This window comes from Somniosus microcephalus, chromosome 7 (assembly GCF_052327205.1).
Source record: "Somniosus microcephalus isolate GS21.2 chromosome 7, FLI_Smic_1.0, whole genome shotgun sequence".
NCBI classification, from domain to species: domain Eukaryota; kingdom Metazoa; phylum Chordata; class Chondrichthyes; order Squaliformes; family Somniosidae; genus Somniosus; species Somniosus microcephalus.
The window spans coordinates 17,706,655-17,733,920 of NC_140993.1; the positions used below are offsets into that span (position 1 = coordinate 17,706,655).

The 27,266-nt window shown below is 46.7% G+C and overlaps 2 protein-coding genes across 2 annotated transcripts in view; one reads left to right on the plus strand and one right to left on the minus strand.

Moving 5' to 3' along the window:
• Positions 1-6,450: 6,450 nt before the first annotated feature.
• rida (reactive intermediate imine deaminase A) lies at positions 6,451-25,993 on the minus strand. The gene is made up of 6 exons (XM_085992279.1): positions 25,768-25,993; positions 17,430-17,535; positions 10,505-10,559; positions 9,443-9,511; positions 7,588-7,643; positions 6,451-6,775 (listed from the first exon to the last, which is right to left on the minus strand). Exons 1-6 carry the CDS (start codon positions 25,830-25,832, stop codon positions 6,701-6,703), a joined length of 426 nt encoding a protein of 141 aa, XP_085848405.1. The 5' UTR covers positions 25,833-25,993; the 3' UTR covers positions 6,451-6,700.
• Positions 25,917-27,266, plus strand: part of pop1 (POP1 homolog, ribonuclease P/MRP subunit) — a 74,761-nt gene continuing 73,411 nt past the window's right edge. Inside the window, exon 1 of the mRNA XM_085992276.1 lies at positions 25,917-26,192. The gene's annotated coding sequence lies outside the window, so the exon portion shown is untranslated. The remainder of the gene's footprint in view (positions 26,193-27,266) is intronic.

Consider the following 27,266-nt stretch of genomic DNA (forward strand, 5'->3'; position numbering starts at 1 on the left):
TTCAGTCAGAATCTGGGTAAAACAAGCTATTCCATAAACTTTGCCATCTGTGCTCAAATGAAAACCATGAACAACAATAATGAAACAGGTTGAATGACAGCTTTATGCTGAGTTCATTTTATGAATTGACCTCTACTGCCTTCTGTGGTAGAGAATTCCACAGGTTCACCACTCTCTGGGTGAAGAAATTCCTCCTTTCTGTCCTAAATGGCTTACCCCTTATCCTTAGACTGTGACCCCTGGTTCTGGACTCCCCGACCATCGTTCCTGCATCTAGTCTGTCCAGTCCTGTCAGAATGTTATAAGTTTCAATGAGATCCCCTCTCATTCTTCTAAACTCCAGCGTGTATAAGCCCAATCGACCCAATCTCTCCTCATACGTCATTCCTGCCATCCCAGGTATCAGCCTGGTGAACCTTCGCTGAACTCCTTCCATGGCAAGAACATCCTTCCTCAGGTAAGACGACCAAAACTGCACACAATACTCAAGGTGTGGTCTCACCAAAGCCCTGTACAACTGCAGCAAGACATCCTAGTTTCTGTACTCAAACCCTCTCGCTACGAAGGCCAACATACCATTTATTTGCCTTCTTAACTGCCTGCTGCACCTGCATGCTTACCTTCAGCGACTGGTGCACAAGGACACCCAGGTCTCGTTGCACTTCCCCTTCTCCCAATCTATTGCCATTCAGATAATAATCTGCCTTCCTGTTTTTGCCACCAAAGTGGATAACCTCGCATTTATCCACGTTATATTGCATCTGCCATGCTTCTGCCCAATCATCCAACCTGTCCAAATCATCCTAGAGTTTCTTGGCATCCTCCTCACAGCACACATGCCCACCCAGCTTTGTGTCGTCTGCAAACTTGGAGATATTTCTAGTTCCATTGTCTAGATCATTTCAGAGATGGGGGGTTGCGAGGCCATGGAGGGATTTGAATACAAGGATGAGAATTTTAAAATCGTGGCGTTGCCGGACCGGCAGCCAATGACAGGAAATGTTGATAGAAAGTGTTCAGCCCAATTCTGTACACAACCAATGATGGACAGGTGTTGCTGGACAGTGATCAGGAACAGGAACCTTGGGCAATTTGACCCGTCCCACCACTATTACAATAGAATTAACACATTCCTGATTAACGTAGCTTGTCAACACATGGTGTACATGATGTTGGGGTGTAAAGTTTGTGATTGATAAGAGCACTTAGGGGGCAGGTACAAAAAGGCAATGATGGGTACAGCCTATAAAATGTACAATATCGCCGGCATGATCCTCATTAACTGCCTCCACTCATTGGGGTAGATTTTCCTGGAGCCGTCAGGCGGGGTTTCAGGCGTTGGGGGGGGGGGGGGGGGCGGGGCGGGGGGCGGGGAGGAAACCCCGAATTCGGGGTCCCGACACCATCCCGCCCAAAACCCGCCTCCACGTAAGTTTCATAGGAGGCGGGTACCCGCCCCGCACTGGGACCCGCTGACCCGAGGCGGGAAGGGATTAGTTAACAGGTAGTTAACAGGCAGTTTTTAGCCTAATCCCTATTTTGAGGGGTGTCGTGTGGGATTCCCGACGGCTCCAAACCACGCCAGGTTAGAGCAGGGGGGCCGTCGGGTTGAAGGACTTGGAGGGGTCACGATGTCGGTGTTCAGGTGAGTGATGGGTGCATGAGTGCAAAGGTAAGTGTGTTTGGTGTGTCTAAAGTGTGTAAAGAAGTTTAAATTACCTGTACTTACCTTAACAGCCTTTCTTCCTCTAGGTTTCGGGAGTCCATCACTCAGCCGGCACTGAAAGCAAAATGGCTGCGATCTGTCAAAAGTGACAAGCCTTCAGCTTTCATTGCCGGTGACAGTTCTAACTGAGTCTGTGTAGAAGGACTCGGGTTAGGAGTCAGACTGTCAGTGTTTTGACAGCTTCAAACAGCTGTGAAACACTGATATTTCATGTCAAGAACTCTTGACAGATGAAATTTCAGTCTGTGACGTCACCTGTTGCCGGGTGGCCCTTAATTGGCTTGCTGAGCCCGCTGGGCAGGCTTAACAAGGTCAATCGAGGGAAAATCGCGCGGATTGGCCGGACGTCGATGTAGGCGGAACTAAAACCCGAAAGTTGTAGTCCCGCCTCCTTCCCGACAGCTTCAGGAAAATCTACCCCATTCTGCCCCACTATTTTTACTGTCATTCTCCGTTTCCTAGTTAGGGGTGAAAGGTTAAACAGGCTGGGGCCCTTTAGAAGGCTGAGGGGTGGCCTGATAGAGGTCTTTAAAATGAAGGGGTTAGATAGTGTAGACACGAGAAGATGTTTCCACTTGTGGGGGTTGTTCAAAACTAGGGGCCACAAATATAAGATAGTCACTAATAAATCCAATAGGGAATTCAGGAAAAACTTCTTTAGCCAGAGTGGTTAGAATGTGGCACTCACTACCACAAGTAGTAGTCGAGGCGAATTTTTGTTTATTCATTCATGGGATGTAGGCGTCGCTGGCAAGGCCAGCATTTATTGCCCTTGAGACATAGATACATTTAAGGGGAAGCTAGATAAACACGAGGGAGAAAGGAATAGAAGAATATGTTGCTAGGGTGAGATGAAGAGGGGTGAGAGGAGGCTCATGTAGAGAATAAACACCAGCATAGACCAGTTGGGCTGAATGGCCTGTTTCTGCGCTGTACATTCTATGCTTGCGCACATCAGTCTGGTGTAATGGGCTTCCTTTTCCTGCAATCATAAACAACCTGGTGAAGTGCAACAAGTTGAAAAGCCCCAAGATACTAATGCATGTTGTGACCCTCCCTCTCAACAGTGTCGGAGACCACAGCCGGAAATTTCCTTACCTGGGTTGGTCCGGTGCGGCTGGTGTCCGTGTCAGGTCGCGACCCCACTGCTGGCTCCATCCCGCTGTAGAAAATGAACTTACCTTAATGGGGCCTATTAAACCCGCCCAGCGCGTTACCCAGCCCAATTAGATGGAGTGGGTCTGGTGAAGTCATTCATGACACATTTTAAGTCAGGATCCTTAAAGGGACCATGGCCACATTACATTTGAAGTTTAATCTAACAAAGTGGGTGTTCAATCTTTACTATGCAATAATATAATAAAAGTTATACAGGTTGGACCCTGGTAATCCGGCACCCTCGTGACCAGGCCGGTGCCGGACCATTGAAAATTCTGAACCACTGAAGGTGTCGAAAGTCACCACAAACACCGCCACCACCTGCTCCTCCTCTTCCTGCTGCTGCCCTCCCTGTGCCGCCGCTGACCCCACCGCCCACGGGCTGCTCAGGCTCCATCGCTCCGCCGAGCCGTCGGTGATGCTGCACGGTCCAGGCGCTGATCCTGACCCGGCGGCGGTCCCGGGACCCGAGCCGGACCCATCCCAGGGAGGGAATGCGACAGCAGGACCTTCCTCGTGCCGGACGACTGAAGGTGCCGGATTACCGGGGTTCAACCTGTATATGAGTGACAAAGAATATTTAAATAAAATTATTAATATGGCTCCATCTACAAACACGATCAAGAACATAATTTAAAAAGTACATTAGTTGGGAAGTTATTGGTGCTTTAGTCACAAATCTATAGACTTTTGTATCAATAACTGGTACAAATAAAAGATGTGTGTGTATAGGTAATACATAAAGTTAAGCAGACTTTAAATGTAATTGTAAAAGGGTGGATTTACAATCTTATGCAAGTTCAGCAGAAGAGCTGCAGAATCCCTGACAAACAGTGTAAGTGGTGCTTACAATGTGTTTCTGGGATTTCTGCAGCTCTTCCATTGAAGTTAACAATAGGCAAGTGAGAACCTCTGCAGGAATTCACCCTAAAGTCTCAGACTTAAAAACTACATTAGTCATATTCAGGGACTGAAAGTAAATTGAACCAGTGGAATGATTGATGAGAATTAAATTGTTACGGTTGATGGCTTGATTTAATGTGCAACTGGACAATCACAGTATACTGCGAGAGAAATCTGACCAGAAACAACACAAACATTTATTTAAATGGTATGTCATTTTTTTTTTTTTTTTAAATAGTGCAGATGAATTCACTGCAATTAGAGTTGGAAGGCAACAGCCGAGAATGGTCAGTAAAAAATGTATTTCCCTCACCATCCAGGGTAGCGCTCACATCCTTTCAGGAATTTCTGAATTAACATTTACTAGTAGCTTTTCAAGAAGAACAGAATCTCCATCAATCTGTTAGCTGATGTGATCAACATGTTTTTATTTGGGTTGGTTTTCCATGTTGTCAAGTAATCAGCTGGAGCAATGGCCACAGAACTCACGCCTCAGGTTGACAGACGTGGTTCCCGAGCTGCGTGAATCCCGTGGCCATGCAGGGAATTTTAAAAAGTGGTGGGGGGAAAGAAAGGCTCTTAAGTGCCTGTAAAGTGCCTCATAATGGAAAACTACCTCAATTGGGTCCCCCGCCGCTGCAGGTCGGGTCGGCTCCACAATGACAGACGTGCCTGTGGGAATGGTGCGTGGGAGCGAGCCGACAGTGAGCTCCCAACCCGCTAAACAAAAATAACTTTCCCACCCGACCCGCCACCGATCGCGCCCGCTACCACCCCGGAAAATTCAGCCCCACGAATCTGGAGCACGCCACGTTGCTGTTGGTGGATATATTAGCAGACCTCTGCTAAGTGAGCTACAGCATCACAGATTTTCCTTGAAAGATATAAGGTGTGTCATACATCAATATGGGATACCTTGCAATGGTTGAAGTCTAGGTTTCCCACATGGGAAACATGCATATGCACAGTCAAGGTGTGCGAGTTGCAGGCATGCTCCGCCATTTAACTCAATGCAGCTAATTGCTGGAAACGCTTTATTTGACAAACTTTGTAAGGGTGGAAAATTTTGTTCATATCTCAGTGGCTATCCCTCTCACCAGGGGCACTGCATTTACCTGCTCACTGACCTCCTCCCATGCAAATCTTGCCAAATTATTTGCTGAAGTCCTCTACAGAAATACCCCCCAGATTCTTACAATTGCATTCCCTGCAGATCATTCTCTGTAGAAGGAGCAGTCCTCCCCCCTGTCCTGGTTGTTTACACTTCCTACAGCCATGCACCACCCTCTTTGAAATTTGGCAACTGTTGGGACCAGTCAATTCCCTTAAAGGAACAGCAACAGTGCTTGAATCTGCTGCTGTGCCAGATATCCTAATCTATTGCCAACAATATTCTCTGTGCACCATCCAATCTGTCCAGAGAATGCATGAATAATATTTAAGTGAGTGGAACTCTTAAGGTATCACAATTTGATACCTGTGCACACTTGGCAGTGATGGGAGCCTGAAATTGAGCCTAAAGGGCCTCATCACCTCTTCAGATTGCCCCAAAGCACTTTATAGCCAAACAAACTATTTTTCCAAGTGAAGTCAATTTGCATACAAGAAGCATCAAATGAATTAGCCACTTAATGGGCTGGATTTTTTCAATGGGGGCGCGTGCTGGTTTTCGGGTTTCAGTTCCGCCCCAAATGACGTCCGGCCAACCCACGCTATTTCCCCTTGATTGACCTTGTTAAGCCCGCCCTGCGGGTTTAGCCGGCCAATTAAGGGAAAGCCGGTGACAGAGGACGTCAGCGTATGACGTTTCATCTGTCGAAAATTTTTTGACAGATGAATTGTCAGCATTTGACAGCTTTGAGAAGCTGTCAAACACTGACAATCTCTGTTCTAAGGTGAGCCCTTGCACATAAGGCTCACCAAAATCCCTCTCCTCAGCAGAAAGCAAATGGTTGCTGCATCTGAGAATGCAGCAGCGATTCGGTCATCTCTGCCGTTGAGATGAGGCACCTCCGCAACCCTAAGGGTTGAAGCCTGCAGGAAGAAGCAAAGGTAAGTAAACTTTTTCCAACACTTTACACTCACCTCTCCACACTTGCACCCATCACTCACCTCCACAGCGGACTTTGATCCCTCTCACCCCCGCAGACCCACTGCTCACCTCGCTGACCCTGGCGGGGTTTCCAGACGTCGGGAAGCCCGTACTTGCAGGGGTAAAATGGGGATAATCCTCAAAACTGCCTGTTAACTACCTGTTAACAGGCAGTTAATTGGCTCTATTCCCCTTCCCGCCTCGAGGAGACAGGTCCCTGTGCGTATCAGGGACCCGCCTCCTGGGAAGATGGTTTGGAGGTGGGTTGGGATCCGCTCCCAATTTTTCCCATTTTGCCAGCAGTCCCGCCTCCTCAGGGCTGGTAAAATCCAGCCCATGTGTTTTTGGCGGTGGTGGTGGATGGCCAAGGGAGGAATATTGACACACTCATGCTCCTCCTCAAATAGTGCCAAAGAGAGAACTTTACCTCCACCAGAATGGGCATTGGTTTAACATTTCATTTGAAAAACTATCCAGTGTTTCCCTCAGAAGTGAACTAAAATGTCAGCCTAGATTTTGTGAGAAAGAAGAAAAGCATCAAGACATCAATAACCAAGGCAAGGCCAGCTGGTCCAGTTCAGATCAGGTGTATTTCGCAAAACTTTGATCACAGGATAATCATTAGTTACTGGAAAATAAGGGTTCTTGTTAAAGACAATTAGAAGTTAAAAACAAAATACAATCATAATGTTAACTTTGAATTCTTGCCTTTTTTTTTTTAAATGATTGATCCATACAAAGAATACAAGACAAATGATAAAATCACAGTGCAGTGACTTCCTTGTTGCTTGTACTGTAGTCCCACAGTATTAGTCTCCCACTTATAATTTCTGGTCCAAGGATCCATCCACAATAGGCCCCAATATGGCCACAGCTTCAATCTCAACTCGGCCTCCCTACAAAAAAGAAAAAAATAATCAGACAATTGAAGCAAATATTTGATCTACAGATGTGTCAGCAGCATGGACTCTGTAACTCATTACATCCCACTAAATTCTGATGGGATCAGAAAGCTTTTAGAGACGTACAGAATTTACAGCATCGGAACAGGCCACCCTACTTCTCTTCCATGGCTGTGTCCGTGCCCAGGTGTCCCTGGGGAGGAAGCGCGCGGTGTCCGCCAGTATGCTTGAGGCTTTCTGTGACCTGTGGGCACCGGAGGGTGTAGTCGACGTGGACAATAACGCTGTGCTTTAATTTGATACGGTTCCTTTGGTTTTATTTATAATTTGGAGTTTATTGTTTGCGCCCCTTTAATAAGGGGACACTTTAGTTAAAATTGATTTATTTCGAAGATCCTAAAAGATCTTAAAAGAGTAAAGACAGGCAATTCGGCCCAACTGGCCCGTGCTGGTGTTTCTGTTCCACACGAGCCTCCTCCCACTCCTCTTCATCTCACCCCATCAGCACGGGGGTGGGGGGAAAGAGACACGTGTGGGTTGAAAGAAACTTGCAAATTTAATCTAAAAGCAAAATATTTGAGATTGAAAGCAAGATCAATGCAGAAAATTGAAACACTCATTTTTGTTCAGAGATTGAATTTGCACCGTATTCGTAATATTCCGAGGACAGAGTTACAAGGCAAGGATGTTTGATTGTGGAGAATGTGTATCCAGACTGCATTCGTTCTCAATCTTTTAACGTTTCCCAATTCTTTCCCCGTGAACCAATGCCTTGGATCAGCTCCCCAACGCCCACAACAACGTACCCGTGGCAATGCAGCGACCTGATAGGCAGCTCTGGCCGGAAAATTGGTTTTAAAATCTGAGAAAGAAACACAGATTTACTTACATAGAAAATTTACATCAGGGAAAAAAGAGGCCATTCGGCCCAACTGGTTTATGCTGCACACGAGCCTCCTCCCACCCGACCTCATCTCTCCATTAGCACATCCCTCTATTTCTTTCTCCCTCATGTGTTTATCTAGCATCCCTTTAAATGCATCTTTGCTATTCGCCTCAACTACTCCATATGATCTAGACGAGGGAACTAGATGTAATATCTCCAAGTTTGCAGACGACACAAAGCTGGGTGGGCGTGTGTGCTGTGAGGAGGATGCTGAGAAACTCCAGTATGACTTGGACAGGTTGGGTGATTGGGCAGAAGCATGGCAGATACAGTATAATATGGATAAATGCGAGATTATCCACTTTGGTGGCAAAAACAGGAAGGCAGATTATTACCTGAACGGCAATAGATTGGGAGAAGGGGAAGTGCAACGAGACCCTAGGTGTCCTTGTGCACCAGTCGCTGAAGGTAAGCATGCAGGTGCAGCAGGCGGTTAAGAAGGCAAATGGTATGTTGGCCTGCACAACGAGAGGATTCGAGTACAAGAACAAGGATGTCTTGCTACAGTTGTACAGGGCCTTGGTGAGACCACACCTTAAGTATTGTGTGCAGTTTTGGTCGCCTTATCTGAGGAAGGATGTTCTTGCCATGGAGGGAGTGCAGCGAAGATTCACCAGACTGATACCTGGGATGGCAGGAATGACGTATGAGGAGAGATTGGGTCGATTGGGCTTATATTCGCTGGAGTTTAGAAGAATGAGAGGGGATCTCATTGAAACTTATAAAATTCTATCAGGACTAGACAGACTAGATGCAGGAAGGATGTTCCTGATGGCAGGGTCACAGTCTAAAGGGGTAAGCCATTTAGGACAGAGATGAGGAGGAATTTCTTCACCCAGAGAATGGTGAACCTGTGGAATTTTCTACCACAAAAGGCAGTTGAGGCCAATTCATTAAATTTATTCAAGAAGGAGTTAGATATATTTCTTAAGGCTAAAGGGATCAAGGGATATGGGGCGAAGGCAGGGACAGGGTACTGAATTTGGATGATCAGCCATGATCTCATTAAATGGCGGAGCAGGCTCGAGGGGCCGAATGGCCTACTCCTGCTCCTATCTTCTATGTTTCTATGTAGCGAGTTCCATATTCGAACCACTCTCTGAGTAAAGAAATTTCTCCTGAATTCCTTATTAGATTTATTGGTGACCATCTTATATTTATAGCTCCTAGTTTTGGATTCCCCCACAAGTGGAAACATCTTCTCTACGTCTACCCTTAGAAATCTTTAAAATTACGAAGGGCTTTCAATCAGTTCACCCCTCAGCCTTCTCTTTCCCAGCCCGTTCAATCTTTCCCGATAGGTATAACCTCTCAGTTCTGGTATTATCCTAGTAAATCTTTTTTGCACCTTCTCCCGTGCCCATCTATCCTTTCTGTAATATGGAGACCAGAACTGTGCCCAGTACTCCAAGTCTAACCAAGGTTCTGTACAAGTTTAACATAACTTCGCGGCTTTTCAATTCTATCCCTCTGGAATAAAATAAAAAGACAAATGCGTCGGTCAAGGAGAGCAAATGCCTTTAACACGAACTGAAATAACTCCGACTGATGTAGAGCTCTGATTACCAGGAAAGCCTTTCAGTACTGTAGCTAAACATAACTGCAAAAGTATCACTTCAGCATTCACCATCATGACTTGTAATTCAGGGAGTTATTATTCCCCACCGCGCGCCCCCCCCCCCCCAAAAAAAACCAAACACAAGATCCATACTCACATTGCTTGTAAACTTCGTTAACACAGTTGAAGTCGTTGATGTCTGCCAGCAGAACGGTTGTTTTTACAACTAAAAGGAAGAAAGACTTGCATTTATATAGCACCTTTCACAACCTTAGGATGTACCAAAGCGCTTTACAGCTAATGAAGCACTTTTGAAGTGTGGTCACTGCTGCAATGCAGGACATAATTTTTTTTTTTTTTAAACTTATTAATAAGTGCTCAAAACTAAAACTACTGGCGACGAGAGTGCCAGTACATTAACAACTTAACAGCTCAAAAAGCTTCATGCATTTTTCATTAAAATTATATCTAACCTGCCAAAGTATTTGACATGAATCAGTCATTCATGAAAGAAAGACTTATGAAATAATACTGAGCGGCCTGTGGGTGGCGCTGTCCAGGGAGAGTATAAATACTCGGGCACGGGCCCAGCTTGCGCAGGACATTCTTAACAGGGACTAGTGAAGGACACAACTAGACCTCCATGTTGTAAAACAGTTGATTAAAGCTTTGTTTAACGCTTAGACCAAGTGCCTAGTAGTTTTCTTACATCAGTATTACTTGAAGTAGTGTTGTCTGCCACATTGTGGACTAAATTCAGCACTGCCATACAGAGTACATCACTCTGTTAAGTACATCTTTTAAATTAAACTAAAATAGAAACAGAAAATACAGGCAGCATCTGTGGAGAGAGAAACAGAGTTAATGTTTCAGCTCGATGACCCCTCCAGTTCTGACGAAGGGTCATCGACCTGAAACGTTAACTCTGTTTCTCTCTCCACAAATGCTGCCTGACCTGCTGAGTGTTTCCAGCATTTTCTGTTTTTATTTCAGATTTTCAGCATCCGCAGTATTTTGCTTTTGTCTTAAATTAAACTTCCGAGTTCTAACTGAAAGTAGATTTTGACCATATTCCCTACTAAACACAAATCATTCTACTCTTGTTTTTTAAAAAAAAAGTTATTTCCTCTCCGCTTTGGTCTTCCTGATTTATGATAAAAGCTCTCCCGTTGCTGGCTGTGTGCGGCAAAAGGAGGAATACTACATTTTAGTCTCGTACCATTCTTGTAGTCACAGTTTGCAGCCTTGAGAATCTCTCCCATGTTGATGAGCGCCTGCCAAAAACAACTCACAAATTAGTTCAGGCATTCTTGTTAAAAATGTGCATTCCCTCCCCCCCCCCGATGAAAGTAAAGATAAAAATGCAGACAAAACACCACGGTTCATTTCTACAGGAAAATTTTGAAAAGCAGGGAAGTTATGTTGAACTTGTACAGAACTTTGGTTAGACCACAGTTCTGGGCTCCATATTACAAAAAGGATACTGAGGAACTGGAGAAGGTGCATAAAGATTCAGAAGGATGATACCAGAACTGAGGTTATAAATATCAGGAAAGACTGAACAGGCTGGGGCTCATTTCTCTAGCAAATAGAAGGCTGAGGGGTGAGGGTGAGGCTTTTGGCAGATACAAAGGACTAAAAACAGTGGAAGCCCTAGAGGAGTATAGAAAGTGCAGGGGGGTACTTTAAAAAGAAATTAGGAGAGCGAAGAGGGGGCATGAAAAAACACTGGCAGGCAAAATAAAGGAAAATCCCAAGGTGTTTTATAAGTATATTAAGGGCAAGAGGATAACCAGGGAAAGAGTAGGGCCCATTAGGGACCAAAGTGGCAATCTGTGTGTAGAGCCAGAAGATGTAAGTGAGGTTTTAAATTAATATTTTGCATCTGTGTTCACTATGGAGAAGGGTGATGTAGGCATAGAAATCAGGCAGGGAGATTGTGGTATACTTGAAAAAATTACTATTGAGGGGGAGGAGGTACTAGCGGTTTTAGCGGGCTTTGAAGTGGATAAATCCCCAGGCCCTGACAGGATGTATACAGTTTTATACAGTTCAAGCATAACCTCCCTGCTCTTATATTCTATGCCTCAGCTAATAAAGGCAAGTATCCCGTATGCCTTCTTAACCACCTTATGTCTGTCCTGCTACCTTCAGGGACCTGTGGACATGCACTCCAAGGTCCCTCTGATCTTCTGCACTTCTCAGTGTCCTACCCATTTATAGTGTACTAGCTGAAGTGCCCGGCGGTGCCGAGGCTTTTTCGAGGGAATGTTGTTGTTGGAAGAGAGAGAGAGCGCGACTGGGGGGAAGGGAGGGAGCGACTGGGGGGAAGGGAGGGCGGGGGGAAGGGAGGGGGAGGGGGGGAAGGGATGGGGGAGGGCGGGGGGGAGGGGAAGGGAGGGCGGGGGGGAAGGGAGGGCGGGGGGGAGAAGGGGGGGGAAAGGGAGAGCGGGGGGAAGGAGAGGGCGGGGGGGGGGAAGGGTGGGGGAAAAGGGAGGGAGGGAGGGCTGGCCCCCCCGAGGGTCGCGCCCCCCCCCCCCCCGAGGTGAAGACCGCCGATTGCGCGCGCAGCAGGAGCTGAGACGCGGTGTCTCTCTCTGGCTCGGCCGGCGGGCCCGGTTGCCAGGGTAACCGTGACGCTGACCAAGCCCCGCCCCCCGGCCGAGCCAGAGAGAGAGACGCCGCATCTCAGCTGCTACTGCTGCGCGCGCGCCCCCCCCCCCCCCCCGAGGTGAAGACCGCCGATTGCGGCTGTGCGAGACGGCCGGGGGGCCGGTTGCCAGGGTGACGCTTGACGCTCAGCAAGCCCCGCCCCCCGGCCGAGCCAGAGAGAGACGCCGCGTCTCAGCTCCTGCTGCGCGCGCACCCTCGCGGCGCTGGGCTGAGGCTCGGCCCTCCAGCCTTCGAGTGGGGCCGGGAGGTGCCTAGCTCGGGCGTGGGTGCGAAGGAGAAGCCGAGGCTTCGAGGCCTACCTGGAAAAACGGGGAAAGGTAGGAAAATCAATGAGATTAGATAAGTTAATTACTTTCTAAATCATTTTTTTTTAAAAACAATATGTGTTTTAAAAGCAACTTTTTTTTTAAAGACGCAGAAAGCGGGAAAAAGAAAGGAAAAGTTTGGAATCAAGATGGCGGCGACTCACCTCGGTTCAGAACGATAAGGCCCGGCCACACACGCACCGATTGGCCCGGCGGCACACGCCAGCAACCCGGCGTACGATTGGTCGAGCTCGAGGTCACTCTGTCGCTAATGAGCGGATAATGAGATGCTAATGAGCGGAACGTTGAAGGTTTTTGGGATACCACGGGCGCGATTTTAGCCCGGCCGAAACGTAAATACGCTTAAAACCGTCTCGGAAGCGTAAGCTTGCGCGCATAGGTACGCCCTGTAACTTTCGAGCGCATAGCCAGACTGACAGACAGATGTACCGATTTATATATATAGATTCCCTTGCCTTGTTAGCCCTCCCCAAATGCATTGCCTCACACTTCTCCGGATTGAATTCCATTTGCCACTGTTCTGTCCACCTGACCAGTCCACTGATATCTTCCTGCAGTCTGCAGCTTTCTTCTTCATTATCAACCACACGGCCAATTTTTGTATCTGCAAACTTCTTAATCATACCTCCTACATACAAGTCCAAATCATTGACATATACCACAAAAAGCAAAGGACCCAGTACTGAGTCCTGCGGAACCCCACTGGAAACAGCCTTCCAGTCACAAAAACACCCTGCGACCATTACCCTTTGTTTCCTGCCTCTGAGCCAATTTTGGATCCAACTTGCTACTTTGGATCCCAAGGGCTTTTACTTTCGTGACGAGTCTGCCATGTGGGACCTCATCAAAAGCCTTGCTAAAATCCATTTAGACTACTTCAAACACACTACCCTCATCGACCCTCGTTACCTCCTCAAAAAATTAAGTCAAGTTAGTCAGACACGACCTTTCCTTAACAAATCCATGCTGACTGTCCCTGATTAATCCCACCACCAAGGTTAGGCTGACTGGCCTGTAATTACTCGGTCTATTCCCTTTCTACAGAATTTGTTCATCCCTGTTTGGCATAAAAATAAAACAAAAAAGGTGACTCAACTGTGGCTAACAAGGGAAATTAGGGATAGCATAAGATCCAAGGAGAGGGCATAGAAATTGGCCAGAAAAAGCAGTAAACCTGAGGATTGGGAGCAGTTTAGGATTCAGCAAAGGAGGACAAAGGGATTAATGAAGAGGGGAAAAAGAGAGTATGAGAGTAAGCTTGCAAGGAACATAAAAACTGACTGTAAAAGCTTCTATAGATATGTGAAGAGAAAAAGATTGGTGAAGTCAAGCGTAGGTCCCTTGCAGTCAGAATCAGGGGAATTTAAAATGGGGAACAAAGAAATGGCAGAACAATTAAATACATACTTTGATTCTGTCTTCACAAAGGAGGACACAAGTAACCCCCCAGAGATGTTGGGGAACATAGGGTCTAATGAGAGGGAGGAACTGAATGAAATTAGTATTTGAAGGGAAATGGTGTTAGGGAAATTGACGGGATTGAAGGCCGATAAATCCCCAGGGCCTGATAATCTACATCCTAGGGTACTTAAGGAAGTGGCCCTAGAAATTGTAGATGCATTGCTGATCATCTTCCAAAATTCTACAGACTCTGGAACAGTTCCCATGGATTGGAGTATAGCTAATGTAACCCCACTATTCAAAAAAGGTGGTAGGGAGAAAACGGGGAATTATAGACTGGTAAGCCCGACATCGGTAGTGGGGAAAATGCTAGAGTCCATTATAAAAGATGTAATAGCAGAGCACTTGGAAAACAGTGACAGGATCGGACAAAGTCAACATGGATTTACAAAAGGTAAATCGTGCTTGACTAATCTACTGGAATTTTTTGAGGATGTAACTGGCAGAATAGATAAGGGAGAACCAGTGGATGTGGTGTATTTGGACTTTCAGAAGGCTTTCGATAAGGTCCCGCATAAGAGATTAGCGTGTAGTTAAGGCACATGGGATTGGGGGCAAGTTACTGACTTGGATAGGGAACTGGTTGGCAGACAGGAAGCAAAGAGTTGGAATAAACGGGTCTTTTTCCGAGTGGCAGGCAGTGACTAGTGGGGTACCGCAGAGATCAGTCCTAGGACCCCAGCTAGTCACAATATATATTAATGATCTAGACGAGGGAACTAGATGTAATATCTCCAAGTTTGCAGACGACACAAAGCTGGGTGGACGTGTGTGCTATGAGGAGGATGCCGAGAAACTCCAGGATGATTTGGACAGGTTGGGTGATTGGGCAGAAGCATGGCAGATGCAGTATACTGTGGATAAATGCGAGGTTATCCACTTTGGTGGCAAAAACAGGAAGGCAGATTATTATCTGAACGGCAATAGATTGGGAGAAGGGGAAGTGCAACGAGACCTGGGTGTCCTTGTGCACCAGTCGTTGAAGGTAAGCATGCAGGTGCAGCAGGCGGTTAAGAAGGCAAATGGTATGTTGGCCTTCGTAGCAAGAGGGTTCGAGTACAGGAACAAGGATGTCTTGCTGCAGTTGTACAGGGCCTTGGTGAGACCACACCTTGACTATTGTGTGCAGTTTTGGTCGCCTTATCGGAGGAAGGATGTTCTTGCCATGGAGGGAGTGCAGCGAAGATTCACCAGACTGATGGCAGGAATGACGTATGAGGAGAGATTGGGTCGATTGGGCTTACACTCGCTGGAGTTTAGAAGAATGAGGGGGGATCTCATTGAAGCTTATAAAATTCTAACAGGACTAGACAGACTAGATGCAGGAAAGATGTTCCCAATGGCGGGGGAGTGAAACGCTTCAAGGACACCCTCAAAGCCTCCTTGAAAAAGTGCCACATCCCCACCAACACCTGGGAATCCCTGGCCCAAGACCGCACAAAGTGGAGGAGCAGCATCCGGGAAGGCGCCGAACACCTCGAGTCTCTTCGCCAGGAGCAAGCAGAAGCCAAGCGCAAGGAGCGCACGTCAACCCAAGCACCCCACCCTCCCGCCCCCTTCAACCACCGTCTGCCCCACCTGTGACAGAGACTGTCGGTCCCGCATTGGACGCATCAGTCACCTGAGAACTCATTTTTAATGTGGAAGCAAATCATCCTTGGTCCCGAGGGACTGCCTAAGAGAAAGGTTGTCATTGACAGATTGGGACACCCTACAGTGAACATCGGTCCCACCGGGCCACAAAATATAGAGACGCTCAATCACAGAAGTCGGATTCCAGTTTATCAAAAAAAAAATAAGTTAGATCTACAAAAGATTCGAAGGAGAGAAAGTGGGACTTAAATTTTTTTTTAACACATTTCAAATTCTTGCTTTGATCCAGGAAGAAATTTCTACCAATTTCTTTTTTTTGGACAGAGGCAGAAATAAGAAACCATCAGAAAGTCTGTTAGTGGTTTTAAGTTTCATTAAGTTGAGTGAAGAAGCTTTAACAGGGCTCCAATGTTATTTTCTTCTGATGTAGCTTTGCCCCAGATCTTAGGGGTGGGTGAGGTTCAAAAAAAAACTCTCTCCACAGGAGATTTTCTTTTTTTGCTGCTGCTGGAGTTCAACTGTTGTACGCAAATCTACCTGGGACCCTTCAATCTGTTAATAAAGATATTTTCCCCGCTCATATTTCATTTTCGAGTACAAATCATTAAAATCGCTACAGCTTTCTAAAGTGAAGATTAATTTATGTTAAAGTCTTGGACTGCAAAATGTTTTGTAATTAAAAGCACAGGCTGCATGCCCAAACTTGCAAATATCCTTCAAAGACTGGGTCATGGATCACAAGGATTCATAAAGTGTGTCCGCATTACCGTGCATTGGCAATGTTCATCAATGCTTCACGAAGCAAAGGAATATGAACCATGAATATCATGCTCCGATTTCACCAAACCTAGCCTGGTAGGTCCAGTCAAAAACAGTGATTTTCTCTTTAAACGGATTAGCTGTGGTTTAGATATCAATAGAATACCAATGGTTTACAGAGAATAACCCACTTGTATCGTGGTCAACATAACTCACTTACATTTGGGAGCACTTGCGAGCTACCTCGTCTATAGGCCTTCAACTACCGACACGTATAGCTTAGTCTGTACCCACAAACGCGGTACAGGTGCAATTGTCTCACTTCTGACTAAAGAGGGTTAAGGGCTGTGGTGAGAGAAGAGTGTCAAACATCACCATACGTATTGAATCCACACATCCTGAGCTGCGGAAGATTACTGAAGTGCTGCCACCTGCCTGCACGATCCGGTAACCGAGCAAGCACGATGCAGAGATCTCTCCCGATTATTGTTGTTCCAGAAAGCAGAAACCAGGAAGCATTCCAAGTCTACACCAGCAAAAGTCAGCACTTGGCTGATCTATCGCCCGTACGATGCAGAGAGCTGCAGTGTGAACTGGAACCTTTTTAACAGGACTGGACAGACTGGATGCAGGAAGGATGTGCCCGATGGTCGGGGAGTCCAGAACCAGGGGTCACAGTCTAAGGATAAGGGGTAAGCCATTTTAGGACAGAGATGAGGAGGAATTTCTTCACCCAGAGAGTGGTGAACCTGTGGAATTCTCTACCACAGAAGGCAGTTGAGGCCAATTCATTAAATATATTCAAGAAGGAGTTGGATATATTCCTTAAGGCTAAAGGGATCAAGGGATATGGGGAGAAGGCAGGGACAGGGTACTGAATTTGGATGATCAGCCATGATCTCATTAAATGGTGGAGCGGGCTCGAGGGGCCGAATGGCCTACTCCTGCTCCTATCTTCTATGTTTCCTGAGAAACCTAGACGAAGAGGTGAGGCCAGTGGAGAAGGACAAGACGTAGATTAGAGTCATAGAGTTATACAGCACAGAAAGAGGCCCTTCGGCCCATCGTGTCCGCGCCGGCCATCAAGCCCTGTCTATTCTAGTGCCATTTGATTGAATGAAGTAGGAGGAAAGATGTAGTTAAATCAAGAAGTAGTGACACACAAATAAATTGCTGGAGGAAGGGCTGAGTGAGAGAAGCAAGATGTCCACAGTATTAAGGTTCTGTGAATGATTGCACAATGAAGAGCAGTCGGAGCAATATATACAGTGTATATAAAAAGTACAGTATGATTTGGCACAGGTCTTGTTTTTAATGAAGCTAAGACATTACCTGCGTGGTTTCCTGGGTTGCTCCTCCATTCACGAGCTGCCCAGTTGCAGGATCCATCCCCAGCTGCCCGGAAATGTACAGGGTTCGATCCACCACCACAGCTTGGCTGTAGGACAAAATTACAAAAGCACAGACTGGTCATAGGCCTGCAGCACACCACAGAATGGTAAAGTAAGCAGAGGCTCGGAGCTCTGGAATTCCCTCCGCCTCTCTCCCTCGAAGATGCTCCTTAAAACCTACCTCGTCACCTACCCCAATATCTCCTTACATGGCTCGCTGTCAAATTTTGTTTGATAATGCACCTGAGAGCGCCTTGGGTCATTTTACTACGTTAAAAGGCGCTATATAAATGCCTTCGAGACAGCTCTCCTAACTTTGGCAGTAGTCCTCATATGTTAGTGAGGGGGGCTTTGAAGGTCGATAGAGTTGTGTGTGCCTTTGTCGTGTCCAAAATCAATGCCTAACAATTAATGCTAGTGGACTGTTATATGCGTCCACTGAACTATATCTCTTAAAATTGTATCGCCACACATCTTCTTCTTAGGCAGTCCCTCGGGACCGAGGATGACTTGCTTCCACATTAAAAATGAGTTTGCAGGTGACTGATGAGTCCAATGTGGGACCTACAGTCTCTGTTACAGGTGGGGCAGACGCTGGTTGAAGGGGCGGGTGGGTGGGGTGCTTGGGTTGACGTGCGCTCCTTCCGCTGCCTGCGCTTGGCTTCTGCTTGCTCCCGGCGAAGAGACTCAAGGTGTTCGGCGCCTACCCGGATGCTTCTCCTCCACTTTGTGCGGTCTTGGGCCAGGGATTCCCAGGTGTCGGTGGGGATGTTACACTTTTTTCAAGGAGGCTTTGAGGGTGTCCTTGAAGCGTTTCCTCTGCCCAACTGGGGCTCTCTTGCCGTGTCGGAGCTCAGAGTAGAGCGCTTGTTTTGGGAGTCTCGTATCGGGCATGCGGACAATGTGACCTGTCCATCGGAGCTGATCGAGTGTGGTCAAAGCTTTGATGCTGGGGGTGTTGGCCTGAGCGAGAATGTTGGTGTTGGTGCGCCTATCCTGCCAATGGATTTGCAGGATCTTGCCAGGAAGCTCTGATTGAATCCACGGTCTTATCTTAGATACAATGGCAGTTGGGGTATTACAATAAATTGGCCCGGAGTTTGCGTTAATAATAACGGTGAGGCCGTCAGCGCTCACGTTTATTGTGGAGTAAATCGAACAGCAACTTCCGGAGTACGGACATGCAGAGTTAAATGTGGAAATCCAGAAGTTGCGATCCGGTTTACCCTGCTCCTCCACAGGCTGCGCTCTTATACGTACAACGGCGTGAAGTTGGGTTACTTACCCACTAAGCACGCCAAAAAGAGGTAGGGCTGGTGCATTCAGGAGTAAGTGAATTTTCAACAGCCAAACAAACTCTCTGGCCCATAAAATTTAATTTTACAAGCGTGGAGTCTCATTCCTTTAGAAGTTAATTAGTGTTGGAGAATTTTTTTAAAATTTAAACATTTTCTTTTACTTTTTCTGTCTGTCTCTTTTTATCTCTCTCTCTTAATCCCATCCGTCTTTCCCAATCTTTCTTTCGCTTTTTGTACATGATTTAAATCTAATTTATACTTCCTGGTTTAGACTCGGTGTGTCTGAGGATTTTTAAAAAATTAGTTTATGGGATGTGGGTGTCGCTGGCAAGGCCGGCATTTATTGCCCATCCCTAGTTGCCCTTGAGAAGGTGGTGGTGAGCCGCCTTCTTGAACCGCAGCAGTCCATGTGGTGAAGGTGCTCCCACAGTGCTGTTAGGGAGGGAGTTCCAGGATTTTGACCCAGCGATGATGAAGGAACGGCCGATACATTTCCAAGTCAGGATGGTGTGTGACTCGAGGGGAACTTGGAGGTGGTGGTGTTCCCATGCGCCTGCTGCCCTTGTCCTTCTAGGTGGAAGAGGTCGCGGGTTTGGGAGGTGCTGTCGAAGAAGCCTTGGCGAGTTGCTGCAGTGCATCTTGTAGATGGTACACACTGCAGACACGGTACGCCGGTGGTGGAGGGAGTGAATGTTTAAGGTGGTGGATGGGGTGCCAATCAAACGGGCTGCTTTGTCCTGGATTCCTCAATCTGATTGGTTGAAGAGCCTCGCCGTTTCTTGACCTGCTCACAGATTAGAGCAGGTCGCCGTGGGCAGCTGTCAGTGAGGTGAACGGAGAAAGCCGTTCCTTCGCTGCTGACCGCAAATTCAAGTTCAGAGATGAAAAAGGGCCACTTTGGTAAAGTGACTGTGGAACTGAACCCCAGAACAACAGGAGACTGGACAAAATCTGGACAAGGGAACTAGATGTAATATCTCCAAATTTGCATACGACACAAAGCTGGGTGGGCGTGTGTGCTGTGAGGAGGATGCCGAGAAACTCCAGGATGATTTGGACAGGTTGGGTGATTGGGCAGAAGCATGGCAGATGCAATATAACGTGGATAAATGCGAGGTTATCCACTTTGGTGGCAAAAACAGGAAGGCAGATTATTATCTGAACAGCAATAGATTGGGAGAAGGGGACGTGCAACGAGACCTGGGTGTCCTTGTGCACCAGTCGCTGAAGGTAAGCATGCAGGTGCAGCAGGCGGTTAAGAAGGCAAATGGTATGTTGGCCTTCGTAGCGAGAGGGTTCGAGTACAGGAACAAGGATGTCTTGCTGCAGTTGTACAGGGCCTTGGTGAGACCACACCTCGAGTATTGTGTGCAGTTTTGGTCGCCTTATCTGAGGAAGGACGTTCTTGCCATGGAAGGAGTTTAGTGAAGATTCACCAGGCTGATACCTGGGATGGCAGGAATGACGTATGAGGAGAGATTGGGTCGATTGGGCTTGTACTCGCTGGAGTTTAGAAGAATGAGAGGGGATCTCATTGAAACTTATAAAATTCTGACAGGACTGGACAGACTAGATGCAAGAAGGATGTTCCCGATGGTCGGGGAGTCAAGAACCAGGGGTCACAGTCTAAGGACAAAGGGTAGGCCATTTAGGACAGAAATGAGGAGGAATTTCTTCACCCAGAGAGTGGTGAACCTGTGGAATTCTCTACCACACTTGTATTTATATAGCGCCTTTAACACAGTGAAACGTCCCAAGGTGCTTCACAGGAGCGATTATCAAATAAAAATCAGACACTGAGCCACATAATGAGATATTAGGACAGGTGACCAAAAGCTTGGTCAAAAGAGGTAGGTTTTAAAGAAGCGTCTTAATGGAAAGAGACCTAAAGAGGCGGAGAGGAAATTCCAGAACTTATGGCCCAGGCAGCTGAAGGCACGGCCGCCGATGGTGGAGCGATTGGAAATCAGGGACACGCAAGAGGCCAGAATTGGAGGAGCGCAGAGATCATCCTGCACCACATTTCCCCATCATCTGCGTCTGAGCGATGCTGTGGTTCCTGGTGATCAGTGTGGCCATTAAAAGAAAAAACAAAATTAACAGCAATCTTAAGACGCTGGTTGAAGGTTTACCGTTACCTTGCTGATGGATAGTAAGGAGCTTAAAAATCACAGGTGGTTAAGGCGTGCTAGTGGGTGTGGTGATTATTCTTTATGTTTAGTAAGAAGTATTGTGATTGGTTGTTTGTTTCCTGCCTTGGGATATATGCTGTAATCTCATTGGTAGTTGATGTCATGTGATTTGTGGTGGCCATCTTAAATTCAGTTCTTTCCAGCCTTTAGTTGGGACTGGGTGTTGAAGATGTGCTACCGGATTTTTAAGTTAATAAAGCCTAGATTAGAAAGGCAAATCTATTCTTTATTTCAGTGGGTAAAATTGGTCAGTTCAGATCATCAACCATCACAACAGAGCAAATGTTAAGAAACATCATTCAGACACGCAGCACGTGCAGTTCATCCTGACATTTTAAAGAGATTAATATCTGCAACGGGTTATCAATTTTTAAAAACTATTAATGTGCAAGCCCTGCTGTCATTGTATCTTTGTTGCATATGACTAAAAGGCAGGGGGGGCAGGGGGGAAGTTAGTACAAGATTAGGACACAAGACAAGGATAATTATAGGTACAATGAGATGGGGGGGGGGGGGGGGGAAACTCCTTCTTGCAAAGTTAAATCACAATTAAACTTGGTATAGTTCCTCAGTTGTGTTTTCATCAATATTTTAAAAATAAACATGATGTTCTCAAAACTCAAGTTGTAGGAAATCATAAATAACAACAGAAAATGCTGGAAACACTCAGCAGGCCAGGCAACATCCGTGGAGAGAGAAATAGAGTCAACGTTTCAGGTCGAAACCCTTCGTCAGGACTGAAAAAGCACAGGAAATGAAACAGATTAAAAGGCCAGTTTGGGGGCTGGGAAATGGGGATGAAAGAACAAAAGAGAAGTGAAGAGACATTAAGAGGTATTCAAAACGAGACGAGATGGTGATAGGACTAGTGGAGACAAAAGACAGCTCTAGATTAGGTGTGAAATGCACTGGCAGAATGGGAGACAGCTGCCACGTGGGAGAGAGAAAAGGGGGGGGGAAGGGCCGAAACAAAGGTGTGGATAAAAAATATATATAAAAATATAATAGGGGCCGAGGTTATGATCTGAAATTGTTGAACTCGATATTGAGTCCGGAAGGCTGTAAAGTGCCTAATCGGAAGATGAGGTGCTGTTCCTCGAGCTTACGGTGAGCTTCCGTGGAACAATGCAAGAGGCCGAAGAAATCATGTCTAGCAGTTCCACAGCCATTCCAAACTCAAAAGATCACTGCTGTACAAGTGTGATATTTTACCATTTCCAACACCAGCCACGCGATTGCCAATTTAGTGCTGAATTGGGGATGGGCGGGTGTTTAATGCTGTGGCCCATGCTCACCAAGCGTTGCATTCAGACTACCCAAACTAATTCCACATAGAGCCCTTAACAGCCAAAGGAGTAACTTTTCATCCGATCAGCCAGATCACAAGTTAAAAGCCACTGCCTTGCCATTGCTCAGCGGGTAGCACCCTCGCCTCGGAGTCAGAAGGTTGTGGGTTCAAGCCCCATTCCAGAGACTAGAGCACAAAAATCTAGCCTGACACTCCAGTGCAGTGCTGAGGGAGTGCTGCACTGTCAGAGGTGCAGTGTTTCGGATGAGACGTTAAACCGAGGCTCCGTCTGCTCTCTCAAGTAAACGATCCCATGATATTATATTGAAGAAGAGCAGGGGAGTTCTCCCCGGTGTCCTGGCCAATATTTACCCCTCAATCAACTTCACCAAAAAAAACCAGATTATCTGTTTGTGGGAGCTTGCTGTGCGCAAATTGGCTGCCGTGTTTCCTACATTACAACAGTGACTCCACTTCAAAAAGCATTTAATTTGCTGTAAAGTCCTGAGGTTGTGAAAGGCGCTGTATAAATGCATGTCTTTTTTTTTTAAAGAGAAGGCCCACTGAGTAACTCAGTAATAGCTCAATCCCCGGCTCAGGAGCCTGTGCGACTAATGCTGTAGTCGCTCTGGCATGCAGGCGTCAGAGCACGTTATGGACTGATCCAAGGGTTACAGGATCAGGGAAAGCTCCGCATAGCTATGTCTGGATTCTCCTGAATTGATAGATAATTCTCCAGCTACGAGGCATTAGGACAATGATCAGCAGTTCAATTTGACAGGCTACAGAACCCACTACACTGTAGAACAGAAATCTGAACAGGGGGCAAAATACTGAGTTTTAACTATAGAGAATATAAAGTAAATCTGACCATTACAATGTTGCAACAACTTGTATTTATATAGCGCCTTTAACATAGTAAAACGTCCCAAGGCACTTTACAGGTGCGATTATCAAACAAAATTTGACACCGAGCCACATAAGGAGATATTAGGGCAGGTGACCAAAAGCTTGGTCAAAGAGGTAGATTTTAAGGAGCGTCTTAAAGGAGGAGAGACAGGCGGAGAGGTTTAGGGAGGGAATTCCAGAGCTTGCACCCATAAACCACAAGTACAGTACTTCAATATAACCCCAACACACTAATCTGTGTCTGCCTACGGTACCTGTAAATGCCAAGTCTAAGTGGGGCTTTGGGAGTTTATGCAAAAGCCCGCTTTGTAGCCATATCGTCCCCGCTTACAGTTTCCTGGATCAGTTTAGGATTAATAGCAACAGAGTGACCTCTGGAACAACAGCAAAATACTGAAATGTTAACTCGGTTTCTCTCTCCACGGATGCTGCCTGGCCTACTGACCTCTGGAACGTGCTACTGCCAGAACACTGATAGCAGCCTTTACCACTTTACACAACATTGTTCTTTGCGATAATGTCTGAATTATACGACTCTTCCATTGCCAAGATTATTTTGCAGAAAATGAAAGTGATTTTGTTTTGCTAAACTGCTCCAGTTTTTCCTTTTCTTTCTGTCTCTTCTCTCTCAATCCCATCTTTCTTTCTCTTTATTTTGCTTCCTGTACATGATTTTACATTGAATTAAATATTCTAACCTGGTTTAGACTGCGTCTCAGTCAACATTCCCTCTAAGCCTTGTACCTCTCTGCCGGTCCCGCGCAGCCCGGGACCAGTTTTTCTAATGTTAAATTTTGCGCATTCGCGAAACTGTGAATGGGCCGCGCACCCCAAAAAAAAAGTTTGGGGGAACATTGGTCTCAGTAAGGATTCTCCAATCGGATTAATTAATGAGATGCACAGTTGCTTGCCCTGTTCACACAGGTCCCAAAGTCCTTGTAGAGGGCGCTGGTTCGGCTCTCTAATTACCAGAAATCACAGCGGGCCAGAAATTTGGGTCGGAGGCTTCCCGCGGGTGCAAGCCCCCGACCTGCACTTACCTAGCGCGCCGGCTGTTGAGCTGTGGGCCCGCATGGGATTCCGATCCTGGGCCTCCTCCAGCTGCCGGCGCGCAGTGCTTGTGTATCCCAGCAGCGCAGTTAGTTCGCAGCGTCCCCTGGGATCACGTGGGCCTTGGGGAGCTAATCGGAGCAGGGAATCTCCATTCATAGATTTGACAGGAAGACCTGTCAAATTTATGAATAGAGATCGGCCCCAAAACCTAAGCAAAACTTCAAATACATTTTTTTTTAAATCACATTTTTAAAATAACTATAAATGACATAAATTAACTATTTTAAACAAAAATTTAAATTTTTTTGAAAAAATTAATTGAAGTTTTTAACGGGGCTAAAAATAAATCTACCTTTCTTTAAAGTGTTTTAAAATGATAAACCTGTGGAAAAAATGTTTTAATTTTACTTAATTAACCTCTTACCTTGTTAAAAGCAGGCCTTGCGCCTGCCTTTTCCACGCGCAGCTGCTAGGGACTTACCCTCCCGGAGAAACCTGTAAAAAAAATCGGAAGTTCCAGGTGTACACGCTGCCTCTCCGGCGCACGCGTTTGACCTCCAAACCCCTTCCTTTAAGGGAACGGAAGTTCCAGTTTCCAGTGCATGCGTGAAACCGGCACCTCCGTTGGCCTTACGGGTGGGGACCCGAATTTCTGGCCCAGCGTAAAATCCCACAGAAATTCTGCGGGCAAGTGTAAGGGCAATGAACAGCGAGCGCCAGTCGTTCACCGCTGACCGCAAAATCCAGGGCATCGAGTCTCCATCTGCCCAATATGGAGTGCACTCTCTCCTCATAGGACACACCCCATTGTATGTGTCATACATGGCTCAGTGGGTAGCACTCTCGCCTCAGAGTCAGAAAGTTGTGGGTTCAAATCCCACTCCAGGAGACTTGAGCACAAGAAAAATCAATATTTATCACTCAAACAACATCACTAATGCAGATTATCTGGTCATTATCACATTGCTGTTTGTGGGAGCTTGCTGTGTGCAAATTGGCTGCTGTGATTCTGACATTACAACAGTGACTTCAAAACTACTTCATTGGCTGTAAAGTGCGTTGGGACGCCCTCTAGTTGAGAAAGGCACGATAGAAATACAAGTCTTTCTTTACAGGTGAAAAGTCATGCATTGACTGCGAAGCGCTTTAGGACGTGCAAACGACACGGAAGGCACTATAGAAATGCAAGCTCCCTCTTTCCCAACACATACTTAATATTTTTGAAAGTTTCCATGATCTGTTGAGAGGTGGGTGGGGAAGACAATACAGTCGTGGCTTGTTGCTCCAGAGGACTTTGTACTGTGCAACAATTAGGCATAGCTACTTCTTTTAAAGCAACAACTTGCATTTTTATATAACGCCTTTCAGTGTGCTTTACAGACAGTTAAGTACTTTTCAAGTGCAGTCACTGTTGCAAGGTAGGAGTTTTAATTTAAGATGCAAAAAAAAAAGTTCCATATGTTTAAAGGAGATTGCAATCGATATCATTGTTAGAAACTATGCAATCTCACTGCTCTGGAAGCTGCCACCAGAATTTACCTATAGGGACCGATTGCTCCCGGTGCTTTGCTGGTGCTGATGATCCTCCTCACTAGCGCCGCCATTCTATCCGGACAAGGTTCGCAAGCTGGACGGCCACGTGACCCACCGACCCTTCAGTCCCAGAATAGCGAATAGTGCGCGCATGCGGCAGCCGGGGAGGAGGAGGAGCCGCCGCGCTGCACCTCGGGATTCGTAGTTCCAACCGGACACATCTCCCATAATGTCGCCGTGGCGCAGCCGCACTTCCACCCGGCGAAAAGGGGGCGTGTGCGCCTGTTTGATTGGCAGCGAGCGGCTCGCGCTCTCCCCACGTGATTGGCGGTTTGTCCCAGCCCGCTCGCTCTCGCTCAGTGTGACTGCAGCCGGCCCTAATCACAGTCCGTTTCTAACACTTTGCTGTGAAAAGTGTCGTTGGAGGCTCGGTAAGTTTCTTTGACAAGTCACAATGTGACCGGGACCCGGCGGAGAGTTTCGGATTAAAGAAAAATAAAAATAAAATAGGAATGTTGCAGCGTCCCGTGTGTGGGGGGGGGTGACTGTTGACCACGAGTGCATAATTGCCGTCGAGACGCACGCGCACTTCCACCGCATCGAGGTCGCGCACGCGCAATGCCGCGAGGCTTCGGGTTCGCGCACGCGCATTTTCACCGCATCGAATTCGCGCACGCGCAATGCCGCGGTGCGCCGAGTTCGCGCACGCGCAGTTTGCGCCCTGTAAACGCCTCCTTAACTCTTCGGCTGCCGGTCCTTGCCCGGAGTCCGCCTCCTCTGTTTGTCTGTGTGTATGTTAGTTATTTACACTTACTTCCAATATGTACATTTTGCCGTTTGATGTCCCTGGAAAGTTTGAAACTTGGTTTACATATGAGCTAATTCTGAAGGCTGATCATCTTACCTTGCCCATTAGTCACGTGTTGCTTTAACATAGAAGATAGGAGCAGGAGTAGGCCATTCAGCCCCTCGAGCCTGCTCCGTCATTCAATGAGATCATGGCTGATCATCCAAATTCAGTACCCTGTCCCTGCTTTCTCCCCATATCCCTTGATCCCTTTAGCCTTAAGAAATATATCCAACTCCTTCTTGAATATATTTAATGAATTGGCCTCTACTGCCTTCTGTGGTAGAGAATTCCACAGGTTCACCACTCTCTGGGTGAAGAAATTCCTACTCCTCTCTGGCCTAAATGGCTTACCCCTTATCCTTAGACTGTGACCCCTAGTTCTGGACTCCCCGACCATCGGGAACATCCTTCCAGCATCTAGTCCTGTTAGAATTTTATAAGTTTCGATGAGATCCCCTCTCATTCTTCTAAACTCCAGCGAGTACAAGCCCAATCGACCCAATCTCTCCTCGTACGTCATTCCTGCCATCCCAGGTATCAGCCTGGCGAATCTTTGCTGCACTCCTTCCATGGCAAGAACATCCTTCCTCAGATAAGGCGACCAAAACTGCACACAATACTCAAGGTGTGGTCTCACCAAGGCCCTGTACAATTA